The sequence below is a fragment of the Nannospalax galili genome, unplaced genomic scaffold, assembly GCF_000622305.1.
Source record: "Nannospalax galili isolate Female #2095 unplaced genomic scaffold, S.galili_v1.0 scaffold530, whole genome shotgun sequence".
NCBI lineage: Eukaryota > Metazoa > Chordata > Mammalia > Rodentia > Spalacidae > Nannospalax > Nannospalax galili.
This window is the reverse complement of record NW_008328331.1, coordinates 358,452-378,499: the sequence shown is the minus strand read 5'-3', so window position 1 is coordinate 378,499 and position 20,048 is coordinate 358,452. Positions and strand designations below refer to the sequence as shown.

The 20,048-nt window shown below is 49.1% G+C and overlaps 1 protein-coding gene across 2 annotated transcripts; it reads left to right on the top strand.

The window, feature by feature from the left end:
• The first annotated feature begins 1,876 nt into the window (after positions 1-1,876).
• Adora2b (adenosine A2b receptor) lies at positions 1,877-19,720 on the top strand. 2 transcript variants are annotated; one of them, XM_029557743.1, is made up of 3 exons: positions 1,877-2,368; positions 4,330-4,509; positions 18,340-19,720. In XM_029557743.1, exons 1-3 carry the CDS (start codon positions 2,034-2,036, stop codon positions 18,998-19,000), a joined length of 1,176 nt encoding a protein of 391 aa, XP_029413603.1. In that variant the 5' UTR covers positions 1,877-2,033; the 3' UTR covers positions 19,001-19,720. The 2 variants fall into 2 exon arrangements, with proteins under 2 accessions (XP_029413603.1, XP_008823444.1); XM_008825222.3 differs by lacking the exon at positions 4,330-4,509 and having other exon boundaries at positions 1,879-2,368.
• The last annotated feature ends 328 nt before the right edge of the window (positions 19,721-20,048 follow it).

Below are 20,048 nucleotides of genomic sequence, written 5' to 3'. Positions count from 1 at the left end.
AGAGATGGGGATGGGGAGAGAGGACAGAGGAGCTCCATGACTGATGACATGGGACCCAGTAGACTGCCATACAGAGAGGGACTGGGCACAGGAAACTCTTCCTACTCAGCTGATTCAAGAGAAGTCTCCTGAAGATGGCTGGGCTCTGTAGGGTGATGGACATTCTAGGCACAGAAAATGCTGAGCTGAGCCCAAGGCCCTGGCAGAACTACCCAGCACTCCATTCTAGTGTACAACACTTCATTTCCTGGTGGGCAAAGCCTTCTCCATCTGGGCCTCCTATTCTCTGCATCCCGGGTGTGGCTGTCCCTAAGCAGAACCCCTCCTCTGCCTGGAATGGCTCCCTACCCTAAAGTGACCACTGGAATGCCTCGCCCACCATGCAAAAGCTACCACTCCAAGATGCCTCTCTTTCCTCCCTTTCCCATTCCAAGCAAGAGCCCTTGTATGCTCTCTGAGGTCCCAGCCTGTTTATGTCAAGAGGCAGAAGTCTGTGACAAGTTCTGTGGGGCCTTGGCAGGTGAGCTGGTACTATCAAGACTCAGATGCCCAGGGCATGGGGATGTGTGGACTTGCCAATATTTTATATTAAACATATAAAGTATTTTTTAAAATGCTATTTTTTTAAACATGGAAAATAAAGAGGAAAAAAATTCCCTAAAATAACGTCAGCAGTTAGAACTGTGATTTCTTGGCGATTTTCTTGTTCATGTTAGAATCTTGGTATACAACGGCCATCCATATCCGTGGGCAGTGTGGGGTTTACAGTGGGATGCGATTTATATACCATACAATCCAGTCATTTAACGTGCAATTCAATGCTCTCGCTCTTTCTCTTTCACGTATATTTACAGACTAGCTCATCACACGTAGAAAATTTCATTACCACCTAAAGAAATTGTTGAGTAGTCACCCCGTGTTTGGTTTTGCTTAACGCTATTTTTCAGTCATCTTGTCCTGTTGCCAGACAATCTCCTTAACCATCCTGGCTAGTAATTTCTGGCAGCGACTTTCAGTGGGCAAATGGCACAGCCAGGTATATGCTAGAAAAATGGTATCGAAGATTCCATAAGCCAGGGAGCAGCCAGGACCCGCAGGGAGGGAGGGATGGGGGTGATGGAGGGAGCCGGGGGCTTCCGGCAGATGGAGGGAAGGATGGCGGTGAGGCTGGTCACCTGGAGGTGCGGCACTCCGCACCCTTCAAGGGTGGGTGAGGGCGGCGGAGGCAGTAACCGAGTCTGGAGGGGACGCGGCACGGGTTCCGGGAGGAATGGAGAGAGGCCCTGGGTTTGGAGCTGTGGATCCGGGCTGGGCCGGCTGGGAACCCCAGCTGACGACTGTTGCGCTCAGGGACCACCGGTAGGGCTGGGAGAGGATCCGGTGTGGAGCCAGGCGGACCCAGGGTTGAGAGCAGAGCGCCAGATGAAGGGGCCCGACCAGAGGGTGGAGAGGGGCAATCCAGAACGCGCAGGAGGTCGGGGAGGGAACCTCGGGCAGCTTGGGTGCGGGGAGGGAGCCTTCCAGGAAGCTTGGGTGCGGTTCCTCCACTCTCCCCTCGAGTTCGCAGCGGAGCTTGGCCCAAGGCGCGCGAAGCCCGGGCGCAGGACTCGGCACAAGCTGGGACCTCATGGCCCGTGGGAGGTGGCGGTGGAGTGGCTACGCGGTGTCTTCCCGGGGGGACACCCGCAGAACCAGGCTGGATGGATGCATCGCATGCCAAGGCAAAACCGGGAAACCAGTTTCCCTCCAACGCGGGGCGGAGCTCCGGGAGCAGCGCGGCTGGGACCCTCAGAAAAAGGGCGGGGTCGCGGCCGGCTGGGAGGGCGCGGGGCCAATGGGCGCCGGTGGAGGTCTTGGCCCCGCCCAGACCCCGCCCCCGGCTCCTGTTCCGAGCTCTCTGGCCGGGAGGCGCAGCAGACCTGGCTCTGGACGCGCGGTCCGGGTGCTGCGGCCATGCCTGGCGGCGCCCTTGCAACTCTACTGCGCCCGGCGCAGCCCCGGTAGGCGACGCCCCGGGCCCGGCTGGCCCGGCCATGCAGCTGGAGACGCAGGACGCGCTGTACGTGGCTCTGGAGCTGGTTATTGCCGCGCTGGCGGTGGCGGGCAACTTGCTGGTGTGCGCAGCGGTGGGCACCTCCAGCACGCTGCAGACGCCCACTAACTACTTCCTGGTGTCGCTGGCGGCGGCCGACGTGGCTGTGGGGCTCTTCGCCATCCCCTTCGCCATCACCATCAGCCTGGGCTTCTGCACGGACTTCCACAGCTGCCTCTTCCTCGCCTGCTTCGTGCTGGTCCTCACACAGAGCTCCATCTTCAGCCTCCTGGCGGTGGCGGTCGACAGGTATCTGGCCATCCGCGTCCCGCTCAGGTGAGGCGCGCCTTTCCAGCCCGGGCTGGGTCAGAGCTTCGCAGAGGGTCCCTCCCCAGGCCCAGGCTTCTTCCTTCGGGGACCCCAGACAGGCCAGATTAGGAGCACACGAGGCACTTGGAGACTAAAGTTCTCGCGTGGGGGTGCCAGCCATCCCCCGCGACACGTGCATCTCAGCTGATTGCCGAGATCCTCCAGGGGCACCAGAATTGAACTCCAGCGAGTGTGCGTTCCTTAGGCATCCGGAATGCTCCGGTCGCTCCCAGCTAGAGAATCTGTATAGGGGCACCTCTAGGGGTTCTGGGAAGTGCGTGGACGGCGAGGAACCCCGTGAGCTCCTGGACACTCGGACGCGGGAGGTTCTCCAGCTCCGCGTTGAAAGATGCACCTTCCCAGCGCCCTCCACCGAGAGCTGCCCAGAGCGGAGCACGCAGCTGCTAGGCGCGGTCCTAGCTTGCAGGGGCGGGAAGAGGCTTCATTCTGGCAAGAGCAAGGCAACTTTGGATGCTGGCACTGTCAGAAGGGACACAGTGCTAAGGATTCCGCTTCCGAATGTGCCTGCTTTGAAGGAGGTAGCTAGGCAGATCCAAAGGAAAAGTGCCGGTTAACTTTGCGGAGAGCTAGAACACTTGTCCCTGCATGCTCAGTGGTGATTCTGATTACCCCCAGAAACTTTGAAGAGTTAGGATGCTTACTAGTTCACCAAATACTGAGAAGCAGCCTTAGACTCTCTAGGCCATTTTGTAACCTTGTTTATGCACCGCGCGTCGCCCAGCAGCCTGAAGAGGGCTACCGGGATTTCAGAAAACTGGATACTGGCCTGGTCACTTTCTCACTGAATTCTCTTAAACCACTTATACCACATTTTCCTTTTTCCACACTGAAAAACTGTAGGATTCAGGGAAGTTGCTCCTCAGATGTAGCAGATAAATACAAAGCTGAGGGTTTGCTGATATTCATTTTGTCTTTAGTGCCTGGGGCCTTTAGTATTTCTGAAGTGAGCTTTGGATTTCTTTAGATTTGCAGCAGAGAGGAGGAAACGAAGTTATACCGGTAGGAAGCAAAGGGAAGAAACTCTGAGCACCACGTATGTGCCAGGCAATTCATATTAAATGCACATGCTTTAATCCTTGCAATAAGTCCAGAGGACAGGCACTGTCACCTGCATCCTATGGATGAGGGTTGGTGGCCCAGGGACCCAAGGGTCTTGTTCTAGTATGAGTGTTAGGGCCAGGACTCAAACTCAAAGCTGGCACCATGTTCCCATAGTGCCATCCACCTGTCTTCCAGAGCTGTGGCACCAGTGTTGGGAGAAGAACCTCTAGAGGATCCTGACTGCAGTAAACTAATGTCTGTAAGGGAATGTGTTTTGGGAATTGAGGAGAATGCTCCCACAAGCCCTTGTAATGGACAGATAGGTTGAGCCTGATCCCAGTGGGTTTTGTCTTGGGTTCCAGATGGAACAGGAAGGGGCATTTGGCCAGGCTGGGAGCATGATGTGCTTTTGTTCCACATCCGCTGCTGTTGGCATCTGGCCAGGAGGCCTTGCACTTCTGATGAGATCCCAGGGATTCCTGATGCTCAAGGCTTCACAGCATTCTCTTCCCCTAGTCTCTTGTAGGTCCTTTCCCTATCTCTTGGTTCTCATAGTGGGTAGTTGATGAGCTTTTGCATTTTATTTTCATGGAGCAGTCACACGACCCAGCCTGAGTTGCCCATCTAGGGGAAGCCCATTGAGCTTGCCCCTGGCACAGTCCAAAAGACACCCCAGCTCACCTGGGACTGCTGCAAGTATCTCTTGTGCCACATGACTGGAGCAGGAAGTTCCATAAATGTTTAAATCTGTTGGTTCTTGTCCTGGTTTGTGCTGGGCAGATCTTGAAGAAAATGGGTGTGTGTGTGTCTTAAGGGGAAACAGATGTGAATCATAGTCTCTCTACTTCTCCTTTGCATTTGCTAAGTGCTAGGGGCCAGTTGTATGTGAAGGGAGGGAAGGAGGATGGACCGGATCATCAGCTGTGGACCATTCCCACTCTCCCAGCCTGTCCTCAGAGGTCTGGAAGAATGCACAAGCAGTCCCCCACTCCACACCCAGGCCAGTATGGGTGTCTGACCTGTCGACCACACCAGCTCACATTGTGGTAGGTTGGGATGTATGTCTGGGTTCTCACCCTTCCCTGAGCCTTCCAGGAGCTGGTGCTCAGGGTGGGCCTCCTGCCCTCAGCCGTTTTAGCAGCTCAGAGGACAGCATCCCTCTCCCGCAGCAGGTTAAAATACATATTACTTTGTGACAACATGCCTGTAGTGCAAACTACTCAAGGAGGCTGAGGCAGGGAGATCACTTGAGTCCAAGAGTTCAAGGTTAACCTGGGCAACAGACTCAGACCCTATCTCAGAAAGTGCAGGTTATAGGGCCCAGTTGGGCTCTACCACATCAGAGTCTCTGGGGTGGGGCATAGGTGGGATTCCAGTGTTAATACCTAACCAGGGTCTGCTACTTGCACCAAAGTTTGTGAACCCTCCAAGAGTCGGGGGCTTAGAACTCTGCTCCCCTTTATTAACATGGGCTAGGAGCTGAGTTACCCCAAGCTCTAACTTGGTTGAGACCCTCCTTGGGGCCATGGAGCTGCAGCCGGGCATCAAGTCCAAAGTGCCCTGTGGGTGGTGGCTCATGCCCATAATCTCAGCACTCAGAAGGCAGAGGCAGCAAGATTGCCGTGAGTTTGAGGCCAGCCTGGGCTACACAGTGAATTCCAGTTCTAGGCCAGCCTGAGTTACAGTGGGAGACCCTATGTGGAAAAAAAAAAAAGCAAAAAAAAAAGCATCCTGTTTAGGAGGATGCGTCTCTCCTAAGGAAACTGAGCAGAAGGGAGGTAAGGCCCAGGGTGTGAGTGCTCAAGGCTTAGGCAAGCTTCTTACTTGGGCAAAAACAAACTCTGGGACTTGACTCCATTGGCTTAGATGGTGTCAGATAGTGCCATGTCTCCGAAGGGCCCCTAGCCATCATGTCCTAGCCTGGTGTTCACTATCATTAAGGGAAGATGATGCAATAGGAAAATGGAGTCTAGAGGTGTTGCTAGGCATAAAAATGATACCACGGGGCTCATCTGAAAAAGAGGGCTGACTGCTTACACCAGGCACAGCTCTTTGTCCTTAGAGTGAGGGGTATCCACAGACAGAAGAGGCTTTACTTTGGTTCAGTCCACAGACAGAAGGGACAGTTCCTGCCTTCTGTTCAGTCCGTCCAGGGGAGCCTTCAGAAGTGGGCTATGGTAGATGTGCACAGCAGAGCTGGGGTATAAGCTGGGGGCGGGGTGGGGGAGTGAGCCATGTTGGCCCACAGCTGCCCCTGGCTCTCTCGTCATCTTCTGGCTGGTTCTGGTTGGTTCCTGTAGGAGCACTTCCTCCTCCCTAGCCTAGCCAAAGCTGAGCTGGAGAGGAGGCAGGAGCTATGTGACTCACTCTGTCTGGGGGCCTGCCCTGCCTTGCTCAGGGACTCAGTTTACCTTTCCACAATGGTTGACTCTCTGGTAGGGCTGATATGGCTGCATTTTCAGAGGAGCTGGAGGGTATTTTTAAGGGATGTTTAGCTAGCTGATCAACAAACCGGAAGGAGACATATTTGTCTTTCCTGTCACTGGACCCTGACCCTGACCCTGACCCTGACTCTGTCGTCCTCCCTGCTCTCTGCATACTGAGGCCTTTTCTTTGTGCTCACATGTCCTGTCTGGGAGATAGGGATAGGTGTTCTGAGAAGTGTGGAAAAAAGGCTGGAGAAGCAAGGGTCCAAGATAGCAGCTCTATAGTAAGGGTCAGAGACCTGTGGTTAGACGAAAAGCTAGTCCATTTGTGTGCTTGTTTTGAGATGGAGTTTCACTATATCGGTCTGGTCTGGAGCCTCTGGGCTCAAGCCTAGGTAGAAGGGACTACAGGTGTACCCTACCTCACCTGGTTGGTTTAATAAGCTTTAATGAAGGAATGAAGGAAACCATGCTTGTGAGAAGATTCTCATAGGCCTGGAAGAGGACAGGGTGGCACAGGGCCCAGGGGTGCCCTGGACAGCTAGGCAAGCAGCAGGTACCATGAGCCAGAGGGCTAGGCTGAGGGCATATAGCTACAGATTCTGGGGTGTGGCCTGCAGGTCCTGGCTCCTGCTCTCAGGGCAGGCCTAGAGCTACCCAGGGCCAGGAATTGCTTTCTTGTCATTTATCCTCTGTTATTTGCACACAGTGGTCTCAGCTCCATCTCCAGACCTGGAGCAACAACCTTAAATCTAACATTTAAGTGTCACAGTCTGTTCTTGTCCAAGCCTGCTTCTGTTACTGATAGGATCTCCAGCCTGGCCAAGGTGGCAGGCAGCAGGTGGCTTGTACCTGGGTGTGTGGGGTGGGCAGAGACTCCCAAGCCTATCTTAGAACCAAGTTGGAACTGAATTATACACACAGAAGAGTACTTAAGAGTCCTGTCCTAGGGGTGAAGAGGTGTCAGGCCTGATCTAACTGGCCAGTCATCAGGAGTGCATGGGCAGATAGAAGTGGAGATGGCAAGCATTCCCCTGCTTAAAGGTTCCCTGAGAGATGGGCGGAGGCAGGTCCCTCTGGCCAGCATGGGCTCTCCCCTGGAACTGAGGCCTGGAGCTGCCTGTGGAGTATCACAACCTGTAGCCACTCTGTTGCCTGGAGGGACTCTGCCCAGGTGCAGCCTTGCCAGGAATTGGTGCCTGGTTTTGTACCTTAGACAAGCAGAACCTGGTTCTGAAAAGCATGGGTGCTGTCATCTGGAGAATGAGCTCCAAGGCAGACAGTCCATGTGCATGGTGAGCATGTGCACGGGCTCTGCAGCCTCCCAGGTCCTCCCCGCCAGGCACTAGCAGCTTCACTCTCAGTATCTCTTCTCTCTAACCAGCCTGTGATGGCAACATGGGTGTGCCCTGCTGAGAGAAGTGTGAAACATGTCCTCAGTTGTCTTGCATGTTAGTTTTCTGTTTGTGAACAGCAGCCCCTGCCTTTCCTGTGGACATGTACCTTATAAACCTCCTCTCAGCTAATCTCAAGAAGTCTGTGGGGGCAGGCACTTCAAAGATGAGGCTCAGAGAATTGTTTAGCCTGAGATCACACAGGATGCCAGGCTGGATGAGCCTGTCTTCTTAGGAGCCCCCAATGGCATGCAAACAACTGCTGAGGAAAAACCCCCAAACATTGGGGTCCTGTAAGAGCACCCCTTAATGAGTGCTCTGATACAGTGGTAGGGCACCAGCAGACTGCCATGTGGGCCTTGTAAGTATGTGGGACAGAGAAAAAGTCAACAGCGGAGTGATTTGACTGAGGGAGGGAAGAGGTAGTTGTGTAGGGGTCATGTGCATGCCACTCTAAGAATTTGAGTGGCAGCTGCAACGACTGAGGGATCTTAACCCATGCCTCTTTCTTCCATTGGCCAATCTGCGGCCCAGCCTCTCCTACTGTTTCCACCTCATCACTGGCCTTCAGGGGGTCATTTGAGTGTGGTTATTCTCCCTTGAAGGTGTTGCCATGATCCACTCTTGGTGTCTGAGGTCAACAGGCTGGAGACATTGTCAGTGGCAGCAGGAGCTGAATGGCAAATGGCAAGTACACCCTCTCAGACAGAATTAAAATTGAGAACAGACTCAGGTCCAGTAGGCTTTGACTCAGTTTGCCTGAATGCTTTTTCTAGAAGGTTCATGCTTGAGGCATGTGGTGGGGCTGCGTGGGAGGTAAGAATGTCAGACTGTGTGTGTGGGCTGTGTGTGGAGCCTATACAAAGCAGCAGAGGACAGGAGTGCCTGGATGTGTGTATATGCACAGGCTGTGGGGCTGGTTGTGAGGGGCAGAGTGCAGGGGGTGGGCAGGCAGGTCAAGGAGGGCCTGGAAGTTTCCCAGGGGGCTTGGATTTTGTCTTAGAGGTACTGGTGAGTCCCTGAAGGAGCTAGGTAGTGTGTGTGTGTGTGTGTGTGTGTGTGTGTGTGTGTGTGTGTGGTGGGGGCACACTAGTAAACATTTGAAGAGTACAAGAGAGAGAGCATCTCTGCTGGGGCAGGCTTCCCAGACCCACGGTGTGCTGTACCTCTTCCCATTGGTCCCCAGGTTGACACAATTTTGTGCCACCATCTTTTTTACATCTATCTATCTATCTATCTATCTATCAATCAATCAATCAATCAATCTATCTATCATCTATCTATCTATCTATCTATCAATCTATCATCTATCATCATCTATCTATCTATCTATCTATCTATCTATCTATCATCTATCTACCTACCTACCTTTCTACCTATTTATTTGTCTGTATGTGGGCACATGCATGCCATGGTATGCATATGGAGGTCAGTAGACAACTTGCAGGAATCAATTCTCTCCTATGATGTGGATCCCGGGGCTCGAACTCAGGTCTCTAGGCTTGATGGCAAATACCTTTACCTGCTGAGCCATCTCATGGTCCCATAAAGTTAAAATTTTTGGATTAGCTTCTTGTTTGGTTTTTGAGACAGGATCACTCATGTAGCCTAGGCTGGCCTTGAACCCCTGATCCTCCTGTCTCTACCTATCAAGTGCTAGGATTATACACATATGCCAACATGTCTGGTTTGAATGACTTTTAGAAAGGTTCAGATGCCTTCACATGGCAGAGTAGACAGAATCAAAACTTTCCCACCCCATCCTCCATCAGCTGGGCCTCAAGCTTCAACTTGGGATAGGGAGAGAATGAAGAGGCAAAGGCCATAGTACCTTTGGGGTACAGGCAGTCCAGGCTGTTTCATTCGTTTCCTGACTTTTGTTCTTCTAGATTGCTTTCCAATCCCTGCTGTGTTTGACTGGAGCCTCTCACCCCAGCCATTTGTGTGTCTAATTTAGGACCCCATGGCAGATGATCCTATCTGCCTTGTGTTGTAAAAACTCATCAAAGTCTCTTAGTTTTTTGATACCTACCACTTCCATTATCAATTTATTTTTGTACATCTTTATTATTTCATTGAAATTTTTTAAAATTTTATTTATTTTTATTTTATGTGTATTTTATGTGTATGAGGCAAAACACTCATACAAATAAAGTAAAAATAAATAAAAAAGAAGAAAACTAGAGATAGAGTGTCCTGTAGCCCAGGCTGTTCTTGAACTCACTATGTAGCCAAGGATGACCTTGTACTTCTAATCCTCCTGTCTATACCTTCTGAGAGATGGGATTACAGATATGTGCCACCATGCCTGGCTGTAGCGTAGAACTTATTTTCTTAATTTCATTTTTCATGTATGAGTGTCTTGCCTGTATGTATGTAAGTGCACCCATGTTGTTCAAAGCATGGAAGCCAGGGGAGGGCACTGGATCCTCTGGAACTGGAATTACAATGGTTGTTAACTGCCATGTGGGTGCTGGGAACTGAACCTGGGTTCACCAGAAGAGCAGCCAGGGCTCTTAACTGCTGAGTCATTTTTCCAGCTTCATAGTATCAAATTTTAATCAGGAGTTTAGTTATGATAGATTTGCATTTTAAAACTGTTCTGGTGGACAGCTGGGTGGACTGAAAAGGATGTGGTTACACAGGGAAGCCAGGTGTCATCCAGGCAAGGAAGGAAGTGTGACCAGGGCAGAGGCCATGGGGATGGGAGCAGAGTCCAGAGATATGAGATATGTGACATCTGAACATTTGCCCCTGCAGGGAAGGCTGATGTCTGATGTTAGTTAGCTCAGGGGTCTGACAGTGTGGAATAGAGAGGCCCCAGGTAAAGCGATATCCCCAACCAAGAGACCTGGATAGTAATGAGCCTGAGAGCCAGGTGGGCTGGGATCCAGTCAGTGGGCCAGGCCTAGCATGGTGACTGGTTTGTGGCAGGCTGAGTAGGAATGTGGGTGTAAGCTCTGTCACTGGTCCTCTAGGACTGGTTACAAATCTAACAGACACATGTTGAGAGGTTGGAGAGGTCTTGGAAACTTGGGTAAATGTTAGTCCTGGTGAAAGGAACAAGTCCAGGGTCACTCCCAGGTTTCTGAGCATCTAGAAAATTATGGGGTGGTAGGGCAGTGTTTGAGAACTTGTGGCCTAGGTGTGTGTCAGGCCTAGGTTGAACCTGAAGGCTGGGAGGTGTCTGTCATTGGTGGTAAATTATAGAGAGGTTGGAGCTGGCCATTCCTTGCCTATTTGGGTTCAGCTCCTCTTGCTGTGTTGGTGCCCAGCACGCCTCATTCTCACTAGGAACCCTTATACTACAGCCCTCCCTCTTATCTCTCGGTGCCCCTTCTTTGCTTTACTGCCTATGTGGCTCCAAGCCCCATAAACCACCAACTTCCCCAGGCAGTTTTCTGTGTATGGCCACTGCCCTTCCCACTGTGGATTTAACACCGTTGGTGAACTGGGGAGGTTTGCAGAAAGCTGCTATGGAGCCAGATCCGGCCCACTGCACCTGTCTGCACCTCTTCCTCCCTTGGTACCCCTACATCCACCCTACTCCAGGGTACATCTCCCCCCAGCTTGGCACATCTACACTCACTTTTTGAGCGTTCTTCATGGGGCAGCCATCTTTCTAAATGAAAATGTGCTTTGCCTTCCAGTTGGCCAAGTGCTCCAGTGTTTCAGAAGGGAAAGCTGCAAATTTCTTCTTTGCCATGTTCACTACTGCCCTGGGGCCTGTGTCCACCCCCACCCCCGTGTGTCCTCTTTCCCAAGGTGTCTGCCCTGACTTCACAGGCCCCCTCACCTCTTGGAATGCAATGTGCTGAGGCCTCTGCACATGCTTCCCCTGCCTGGAATGTTATTCTGGCTCTTTTCCTGCTGATTCTCCCTTATTCTCACTGTGACCCTTAAAATGACCCTCTCCTTGTGAGGTCCCCAGGGTTCCTTTGTACCTCACTGCATGCTTACCGCTGTTTTCTTTTCTATGTGTAGCTTGTTATGCCTTACTGTCTTTGTAGGGAGCAGAGCTCATGTCTGATGTCTCTCATTACCCCCAGTACTTTGTCCAGTCACTGCCTTGTGACAGTTTCAGTTGTGTGTGAACATGTTTGTATGAACACACGTGCATGTGTGTTAGGAGTGGTTAGCTATGCTGTGGATGGATGACCTTGTTGTCAGTAGATCAGAATCATGTGGAGTGTCCTCAGAGGTAAATGGGAGAAACTGGAGGAGGTACAGGAGGTTGAGAGTGGCTTCCCAGACACTGACAGGGAGATTTGCTAGGGACTGGTCGTGATGGTACAGAAGGCTGTCTCCTCACTTCAGCATTTTCAGAAATTAGCAATGGAGCTTTTGATTGTAGTATGTATGTGTTGTCTGTGTGTGCAATGTATCTCAACGCATATCTACATACAGTTCCCCCCACACCCAGTCCACATGACAGCAGTCTGTGGTTTCGGAAATAATGAGTCACTCTGAAGCAATATGGTAAGCTGACCTCTGACCTCAATTGAAGACCCCAGGCCGTGCCTGTAATGCTTTAGGTGACCAAGAGGGTAGGGTTCTGGTCCCTTTGTATATGCACAGGCTTTCTTTCGGCATTTGCTCCAGGTGCAGTGTTAGGTGCCTTGGATAGAACAGTAAGCAAGGTATGAGGATTTTGTTGTTCAGCTGGGAGGATAGAGTCTGTATTACATGTGGGCACCCAGGAGCAGTTGATCTGGGCAATAAAGGGGTGCCAGAGAGTTCAGTCTGTGTAAATTTCTTTTCTCTGAGTTAGTTCATATGTGACAGGTAAAGGGGAGAAGGATGTTTGCTTTGCTTCTGTATACAATGTTGTCTGGGCAAAGCAGGTGAGACAGTGGAGAATTACTCTTCAGCAGGAAAGGAGAAAACCCTGTTTGACTGCCATCAGCAGGGGCCCATGAGAATGGAAGCAGGACTTATGTCTGGCACCCCTTCCTCAGAAAGCTGTACCCAAGCCTGCTGGCATCTTGGCCAGTGGGTTGCATTGCTTCTGTGCCTAGCTCAGCTACAGTCCTGACCCAGAACTCTTCATTTTTTATTGCCAGAGCACATTGTTCTTGCTGTAGTCGAAGTTTGGTGAGGATCTCCATGCAGCTTTTTTGGTGTATTTTTAATATGCACTGTGGCAGCTACTAGAGCTGCTGAACTGTGCTATGGCCCCCAGTGGTTTTGTGATGGCTCTAGCTACAGAATACGTAGGTTTGAATGGTCTCTCTAACCCCATTTTCCACCAAAGTCTTGTTTGTAGATTTAGAGAACATGAGGTTTTCTCCCCCCCCCCCCTCTGTGTGTGTGTGTGTGTGTGTGTGTGTGTAGGGAGTAGGAGGTGTGGGGGAGCTCTGAACTGGGAGTGTCCTGAGCTGGGAAGTGGCCAGGTTTGAGCAGTTGTTATGTAGCCCTTGGCTGGTCCCCATGCCCCCTTCATTGTGTAATTGGTATTCACAGTGCTCTTTTGTTGGTTCTTTAGTGTGACTGGTTTTCTACCAATCTCCTTAGCTAATGAGCGTCTTATAAGGAAGAACTCGATATAGCTCCAGACATAGTTGAGGGCCACAACCATTTCCCAGAGCATGGGCTTTCCCAGGACACCTCTTAATGTAGGCTACAAAGGCTGGGCTTGTTCTGCCTTGACTGGAACAAAGCTGCCTGTTTGCTGCACTTTTACTTTTCATTGTCTGTCATTTATTGTCCTATACTTGGGGCAGTCATCCTGGCCTCACTGCTACGCTTAGTTAGTGTCCTCATGAGCAGAACAGTGACTGGTACAGGGCTAGGGAACAGGAGGATGTGACCTTTCAGGAATATTTTGGGAAGATGAACACATATAAGCAGGCCCGAGGATGTTCTGAGAGCCATTCGTGTACAGGGAGCAAGGTGTGGATTCTGTTGCCAAGGATGGGGACTTGAGAAGGTGGCAGGCATTCAGAGAAAGTGTGAACACACCAGAGCCTTCAGATGTTAGATTTCGGTGTCCTGCCAGTATAGGGACACCTGTCCTCTTGTCTCCAGCATCTCCCTCCCTGCATGTTGGTGGAGGCCAACTGCTTGCTGTCATGGAGTTGGTTGTCTTCCAGCTAAGCGAAAAGCCTGCAGTTCTTTCCTGAGGCTGTAATAGAGCCACTTCCCTCAAGTCCTGATTCCCTTGTGCTGCTTGCAGAGTCAGGGCTTCTAGACTTGGCAGGCAGTTGAGGGAAGAAGCTGAAGTAGCTGACTTGGGGCTGGGTGACAGGCAGAAGGGGAGCTGGCATTTGTGAGATGAATGCTGAAGAGCTGGCGGGCCCTTAGCGGGAAAATAACCACTTTGGGCAACATTGGAGTGAATTAGATTGGCTTTGGGTTTCTGTGATTTAGTGGGCAAAGCATTTGATCTCTGAACCCTGTTTTCCACAGGTATATCCCGAGACTGGCAGTTCCACCCCAAGAACCATGGTTTAGTGAGATATATGTTACAGGGCAGTGTGACCCAGGGGAAAGGCTCAGGTACTGGTGGCTCCTTGCTACTGATGGTTCATCTGGGAAGCAGTGTGTCCAGGTACTTGTCTCCAAAACTTGGCCTCTGGTTAGGTGGTTCAAAAGCTGATAGTGTGGAGCACTGTCTGCCAGCTAGGGGGAATTTAGATGGAGAAAGTGGTGATGAACCCATCTTTTTACCTTTTTCCTTTAAAGTGTCATTGTGTATTAAAGATGATGTATTTCATCTTTAGCTAAGTATTTCAAATCCTCAGAAAATAACTGACTTTAAACCTACAATGCCCTGCACACCTTGCTAGATGGGCTCATCTCTCCTTCCTACTCTGTACTTTCTAAGCATCACCAAAGCCTTGGTCCTCCACCTCTTCTTACAGTGCCCCTTCCAGCATCTAGCCTCCATTCAGCCTCAACCCCCAGGGATGCTACATCCCTTACTGCTGCCTGCCCCAAGACCTAGGCAGGGATTGGGCTACAGATCAGGTCTGCCCTCTTCTCTCCCCACCTCTATAGAAGACCCTAGCTTCTATAGAAAGACATCCCTTTGTAAGTTTCCACTGTCTAGACATACCACTCACTCTCTCTCTCTGCTGACATACTCTGGCTTCCTAGTCGTTTCCATTCCTGCACAGCTGTCATTATTCCTGGTGAACTTACCACCCACCTCTAGTACCTGTCTGTCCTTTCACTTCCTCAGTATTCCTCTCCCTCTTCCTCATTCCACTCCTGTAGTCCCAGCCTGTACCTTGTCAACCACAAAGTGGCACCACCATTAAGATCTCAAAGGCCACCTGTTTTCCTGGCAAACTCCCCTCCTCTCTCCAAGATGACAACTCCTCGTGTCCTAGCCTCCCCATCCCTTCCTTAGTTGATGACCTTCTCTGTGCTTTGTGATATAACAACAGTTCTCAGAGGAGATGCTGCCCCTATCATGCCACTATCCAACCTTTTTTCTCCCTGTACTAGCCTTGTTCTCTTTTCTTCTGTCACAGCTGAGGCAGTGTACCTTCTCACAGGCTCTGCACCCTATATCTTTGAATCTCCTCCTCCTTAGTAACCTCTTTTATTTTGGGGAGATGGAAATAGCCTCATATACCTCACTCTAGCCCTGAACTTGTTATGCAACTGATCATGGCCTTGAACTCCTGATCCTCCTGCCCCCATCTCCTGTGTTAGGATTACAGGTATATGCCACCACGGCCAACACCCCATATTTTTTTCCTGTATCTTAGGATCATCTTCATCAAGTAACTAACCACCATTCTTCCCTTGACCTTAATCTTCCTGCACCCAGCCTTTTTCTTTTTCTTACTCCTCTTTCAGTAAATGTTAGTATATGGGGGAAAACCCCTTAGGAGTTACGCATCTTCCTTGACTCTCCATCATTCTGCATCAAATCCATCCTCAAAGCCTGTTGATTCTGTTCCTGGTATCCATTGCATCATCCTGGCTCAAATCCTGGTCCCAGTGAGCATCTTTTCTTGAATCCACTACTGGAATAGTTTCCTAGGCTACCTCTCTGTTCTCCTCTTGTTCCCCTAAAATTCAGCTCTCCACACTGTGGCCAGGTGACTTTCTGCACCATAAACCAGTGCCATTCCTTTGGCTTGTTAAGGTTTCTGTGACTCCCCATGGCCTGTGAACTGTTGCCTGCCTTATCTTTCATTTGCTTTTGCTTCTTGAAGAAAGTAATTACCTTACCTGTTTGAAAGTCTAAAAGTGTGTTTTGCCTAGCATCTTCTCACTGTTGAGGTTTTTACTCCTGCTCATCAATAGCTTTTGATTGAGAAGCCCACTATGACACCCTATACTGGAGCTTTCCTTGTTTGTATTATACTATTCCATTTTATTCATTTTGGTAGAGCTGAACCTATCTCAATCATAAGGACATTATCTGTGTGTTTACTTGTTTATTTCTGTCTCTTCCGTTAGCTTGTTTGATGAGGGCAGGAATTAGGTTTCAGGTGTCTAGCAGAATGCACAGAACAAAGGAAAATTCATTCAGTGAAGTAATGAGCAGTGGAAGAGTTGTGGTAATTGGAGTTTACAGAGCCAAGCTATAACCAGCTCCTTCCCTGATGGACTTGGTTGTTTTACTTATCCAAGACAATCTAGCATGGAAGTTACTCATATGTTCAGGATCCAGGAGTTCTGAGATGTTCCAATGTGGGTGCTGGGAACCGAACCCACATCCTTTGTAAGAGTTGCATCAACCACTGAGTCATCTCTCCAGTCCCTGGTTTTTATTCGTTTTGAATTCTATGGGAAGCTGCCCTCATGAACAGGGCATTCCATATCTAACACTGCTTTTTTTTTTTTTTTTTTTTTTTTTTTGCTGGGGGTGGAGGTAGGTTTGAGACAGGGTCTCCCTGTAGCCATAGCTGGCCTGGAACTCACTATGGAGACCAGGCTGGCCTAGATAGCACAGAGCTCTGCCTGTCTCTGCCTCCCAAGTGTTAGGATTAAAGGGGTGCACCACTACAGCCAGTTCTTCTTTTAAAAACGTTTACTTATTTGTGAGTGCACACATGCCATGGTGTGAGTATGGAGGTCAGACCTGCAGGAATCAGTTTTCTCCTTCCACCATGTGGGTCCTGGATATTGAACTTGGTTTTTACCCTCTGAGCAATCTTGCAGGCTTTAACTCTGGCTGGCCTGGAACTTACTATATAGACCAGCCTAGTCTGCAGTCTGGAAGTCACTGAGAGAGCTGTCTGCCTCTGCCTCCCGAATGGTGGTTTTGTTTGGTGTTTTTGAGGCAGGGTTTCCTTGTAGCCCCAGCTGTCCTGGAACTATGTAGACCAGGCTGGCCTTGAACTCACAGAGATCTGCCTGCCTCTACCTCCCAAGTGCTGGGATTAAAGGCATGTGCCACTACACCCAGCTTGCTTTTTTTAAAAGTAAAATAAAAAACCATGGCATAGGCCAGCGTAGTCTACATAGCGAATTCCAGGCCAGCTGGGGCTACAGGGAAACCCTGTCTCAAAAAGACAAAAAAAAAACAAAAACAAAAACAAAACAAAACAAAAATACATGGCATACCTGGATATGGTGGCACACACCTTTAATCTCAGCAGAAGGCGGGTAGATCTCTCTGAATTAAAGGCTAGCCTGGTCAACATAGGAAATTCCAGGCCAGCCAGGGATATGTAGTAAAACCCTCAAAACCAAAAATGAATAAAAATCAGGGGCTGGAGAGATGACTCAGTGGTTAATGGCAGCTCTTGCAGAGGATGCGGGTTTGGTTCCCAGCACCCACATGTTGGCTAACAGCAGTCTATAACTTCAGTTTGAGGGGATCTGATGCCTTCTTCTGGCCTCTGCAGGCATTGCATTGCATGTATGTGGTGCACTTACAGACACACAGGCAAAACACTCATACACCTAAAAATTAAAATAATTAAAAATTAAAAATCTTCCTTGGAGGTTCCTAGCAAACTTGCTTTGTTGTCTCATTGGCCAGAACTATCTCACTATCCAACTCAGAATCCAACAGAAGTGCTATGAATTGCTTATCCCAAACAGACTCTGTTCACCAAGGCTGACCTGTAGTCAGCTGTACTCAATACAGTTTAGTCCTCTGAAGGGCAGGGCCATAGAGCAGGCTGTCTTGTGGACAGAATTCTGAGTTCCGGGAAGCTTTTTGTTATCCCACAGAGACTAACTGTGCCATTGACATCTCTGCTGAGGCAATGGCAAGGAATAACATTTTTAAAAAGGTTTCATCACTGGCCAAGAAAAATTTAGTGAGCAGCTGAGCCCAGTGGTTCAAGCTGACCCCTCAACTGACCTGCCCATTGCTGGGAGGAGACCTTCCAGGAAGCAGCAAAGATTAAGAGATCACTGCAGGTGAAACAGTTTCCTCGGCAAACTGTATTGTTCTCCTGCCTGGCCAGGACACAGCATCAAGTATTCCTAGTAAACAGTATTGCTTCAGAGCAGCTGGGTAACAGGAAAGAAATGAGAAATTATTCATAATGGCCATTATTAAGGACCTGTATGCTGGGTGTGGTGACATGCGCCTATTAATCTCAGCCCTCGGGAGGCAGAGGCAGGTGGATCTCTGTGAGACTGAGGCCAGCCTGGTCCACATAGTGACTTCCAGGTAGACTGGGACTACTAGGGAGACCCTGTCAAAAAAGGAAAAAAAAAACTAAGCTACTACATGCTGGGCACTGTTCTGGGGATACCAACACAAAAGGATATGGTCCATCTTTAGGTTGTTGTCATTTAGTTAAGGGAAAACACATGTAACAAATCATGGACCAGTTAGCAATATTTTTTTTTTTTTCTGCTGTTGGCAGTTCTCTATAGAAAAAACATTTTGTTCCCTAGTGGTTTTCAGATATCCAGAAATGTTTCGTCCCAGAGTCTGAAGCAGGCAAAACACTCATACGCATTAAAAAAAAAAAAAAGAGCTTGCTGGAGCAAAGCAGCTCACACATGCTTGCATGTCTCTAGTTGAGGTGGTCATGGTGCACTGGAGGGTAAACCCTCAAGGTTCAGAAGCTAAAGGGCTCTGGTTGACCAATACTGTAAACTGACTACTAACAGATGTTCTTTTGAACAGGTATAAAAGTTTGGTCACTGGGATCCGAGCAAGAGGTGTCATTGCTGCCCTTTGGATCCTTGCCTTTGGCATTGGACTGACTCCATTCCTGGGTTGGAACAGTAAAGACAGTGCCACCAACTGCACAGAACCTGGGGATGGAATTATGAATCAAAGCTGCTGTCTTGTGAAGTGCCTCTTTGAGAATGTGGTTCCCATGAGCTACATGGTATATTTCAATTTCTTCGGGTGTGTCCTGCCCCCATTGCTCATAATGCTGGTGATCTACATCAAAATCTTCATGGTAGCCTGCAAGCAGCTTCAGCGTACAGAGCTGATGGACCATTCGAGGACTATTCTCCAGCGGGAGATCCATGCTGCCAAGTCCCTGGCTATGATTGTGGGCATTTTTGCTCTGTGTTGGCTACCAGTACATGCCATCAACTGTGTCACTCTTTTCCAGCCAGACCTGGCTAAGGAGAAACCCAAGTGGGTAATGAATGTGGCCATTCTCCTGTCCCATGCCAATTCAGTTGTCAATCCCATTGTGTATGCCTACCGGAACCAAGACTTCCGCTATACTTTTCACAAAATCATCTCCAGGTATGTCCTCTGCCAGACAGATACCAAAGGTGGGAGTGGGCAGGCCAGGACACAGTCTGCTCTCAGTGTGGGCTTATGACCCTGGCTCTGGCCTTTTGGAGAAGGCTTAAAATAAACAATGGGACATGGTACGACTGGCTGATTCTCACTGTGAAATATAGCCATACCTTCCAAAAATAGGACCTGCCTCTTTTGAGCACTTGCCTGGAGTTACACACATCTAACTCATATGCATACTGCAATTAGTGGGCTCAAGGTTAAAACATGCATTTCTGAATCTATTCAGCTGCTCTGTGTGGATGATGTTGAAGGCTTGAATGGATTCCAAAAGACTCATTTTTAAGAGTCTGCCTGTTTCATTCATGGTAGAAAATGACTGAAACTTGTCTTACTGTGAACTATTATAATAAAGTGTTTTTAACTTAGGGCAATGGAAGATAAAAATTGGCTATACTAATTTAGTATGCTCATTCCCAGGATGACAACCAAGAAAACTAAAGTGTAATTCTACAATCAAGATACTGCTGTATTAATTTAGGGAATGATACTCTAAGTTCTGAAATAGATTTATAATAATTTTTAAAAGTTACATTAAATTTTTCATGTACAAAACACTAGAGGAAAGAAACTGGAGAAACTGCTCCCTCCTCTGCTGGAGGCCTCCTTCTGGAGCTAGGTACTGGATCTTGCTTCTCTTCTAAGTTCACATTTGTTGGAACCCAAAGTGTAAAAATTTTACCAAACAAAATTATATAATTGTGTATGTATATGCAATGAAATAAAATTTTCTAAAAAGCTATCTTAGGGTGTTGTATTGCCTTGTTATATATATTCTGGTGCACCTACTGTCTGTACCTTACCCTGAAGCCTGCTTTAAAAAGTTCAAGCTGGGTGTGGGGGCGCATGCCTTTAGGCCCAGCACTCTGCAGTTGGAGCAGGTGGACTGCTGTTAGATTGAGGTCAACCTGAGGATGGTCTACATAGCAAGTTCCACGTCAGCTGGGGCTATATGAGACTCTACTGCAAAAAAAAAAAAAAAAAAAAAAAAAAACAAAAGTTAATAAAAAGTCACGGTTCCAAAAGAACAGAAAAATCTTTATAGTTTATTTTTTATATATCCAACCAAA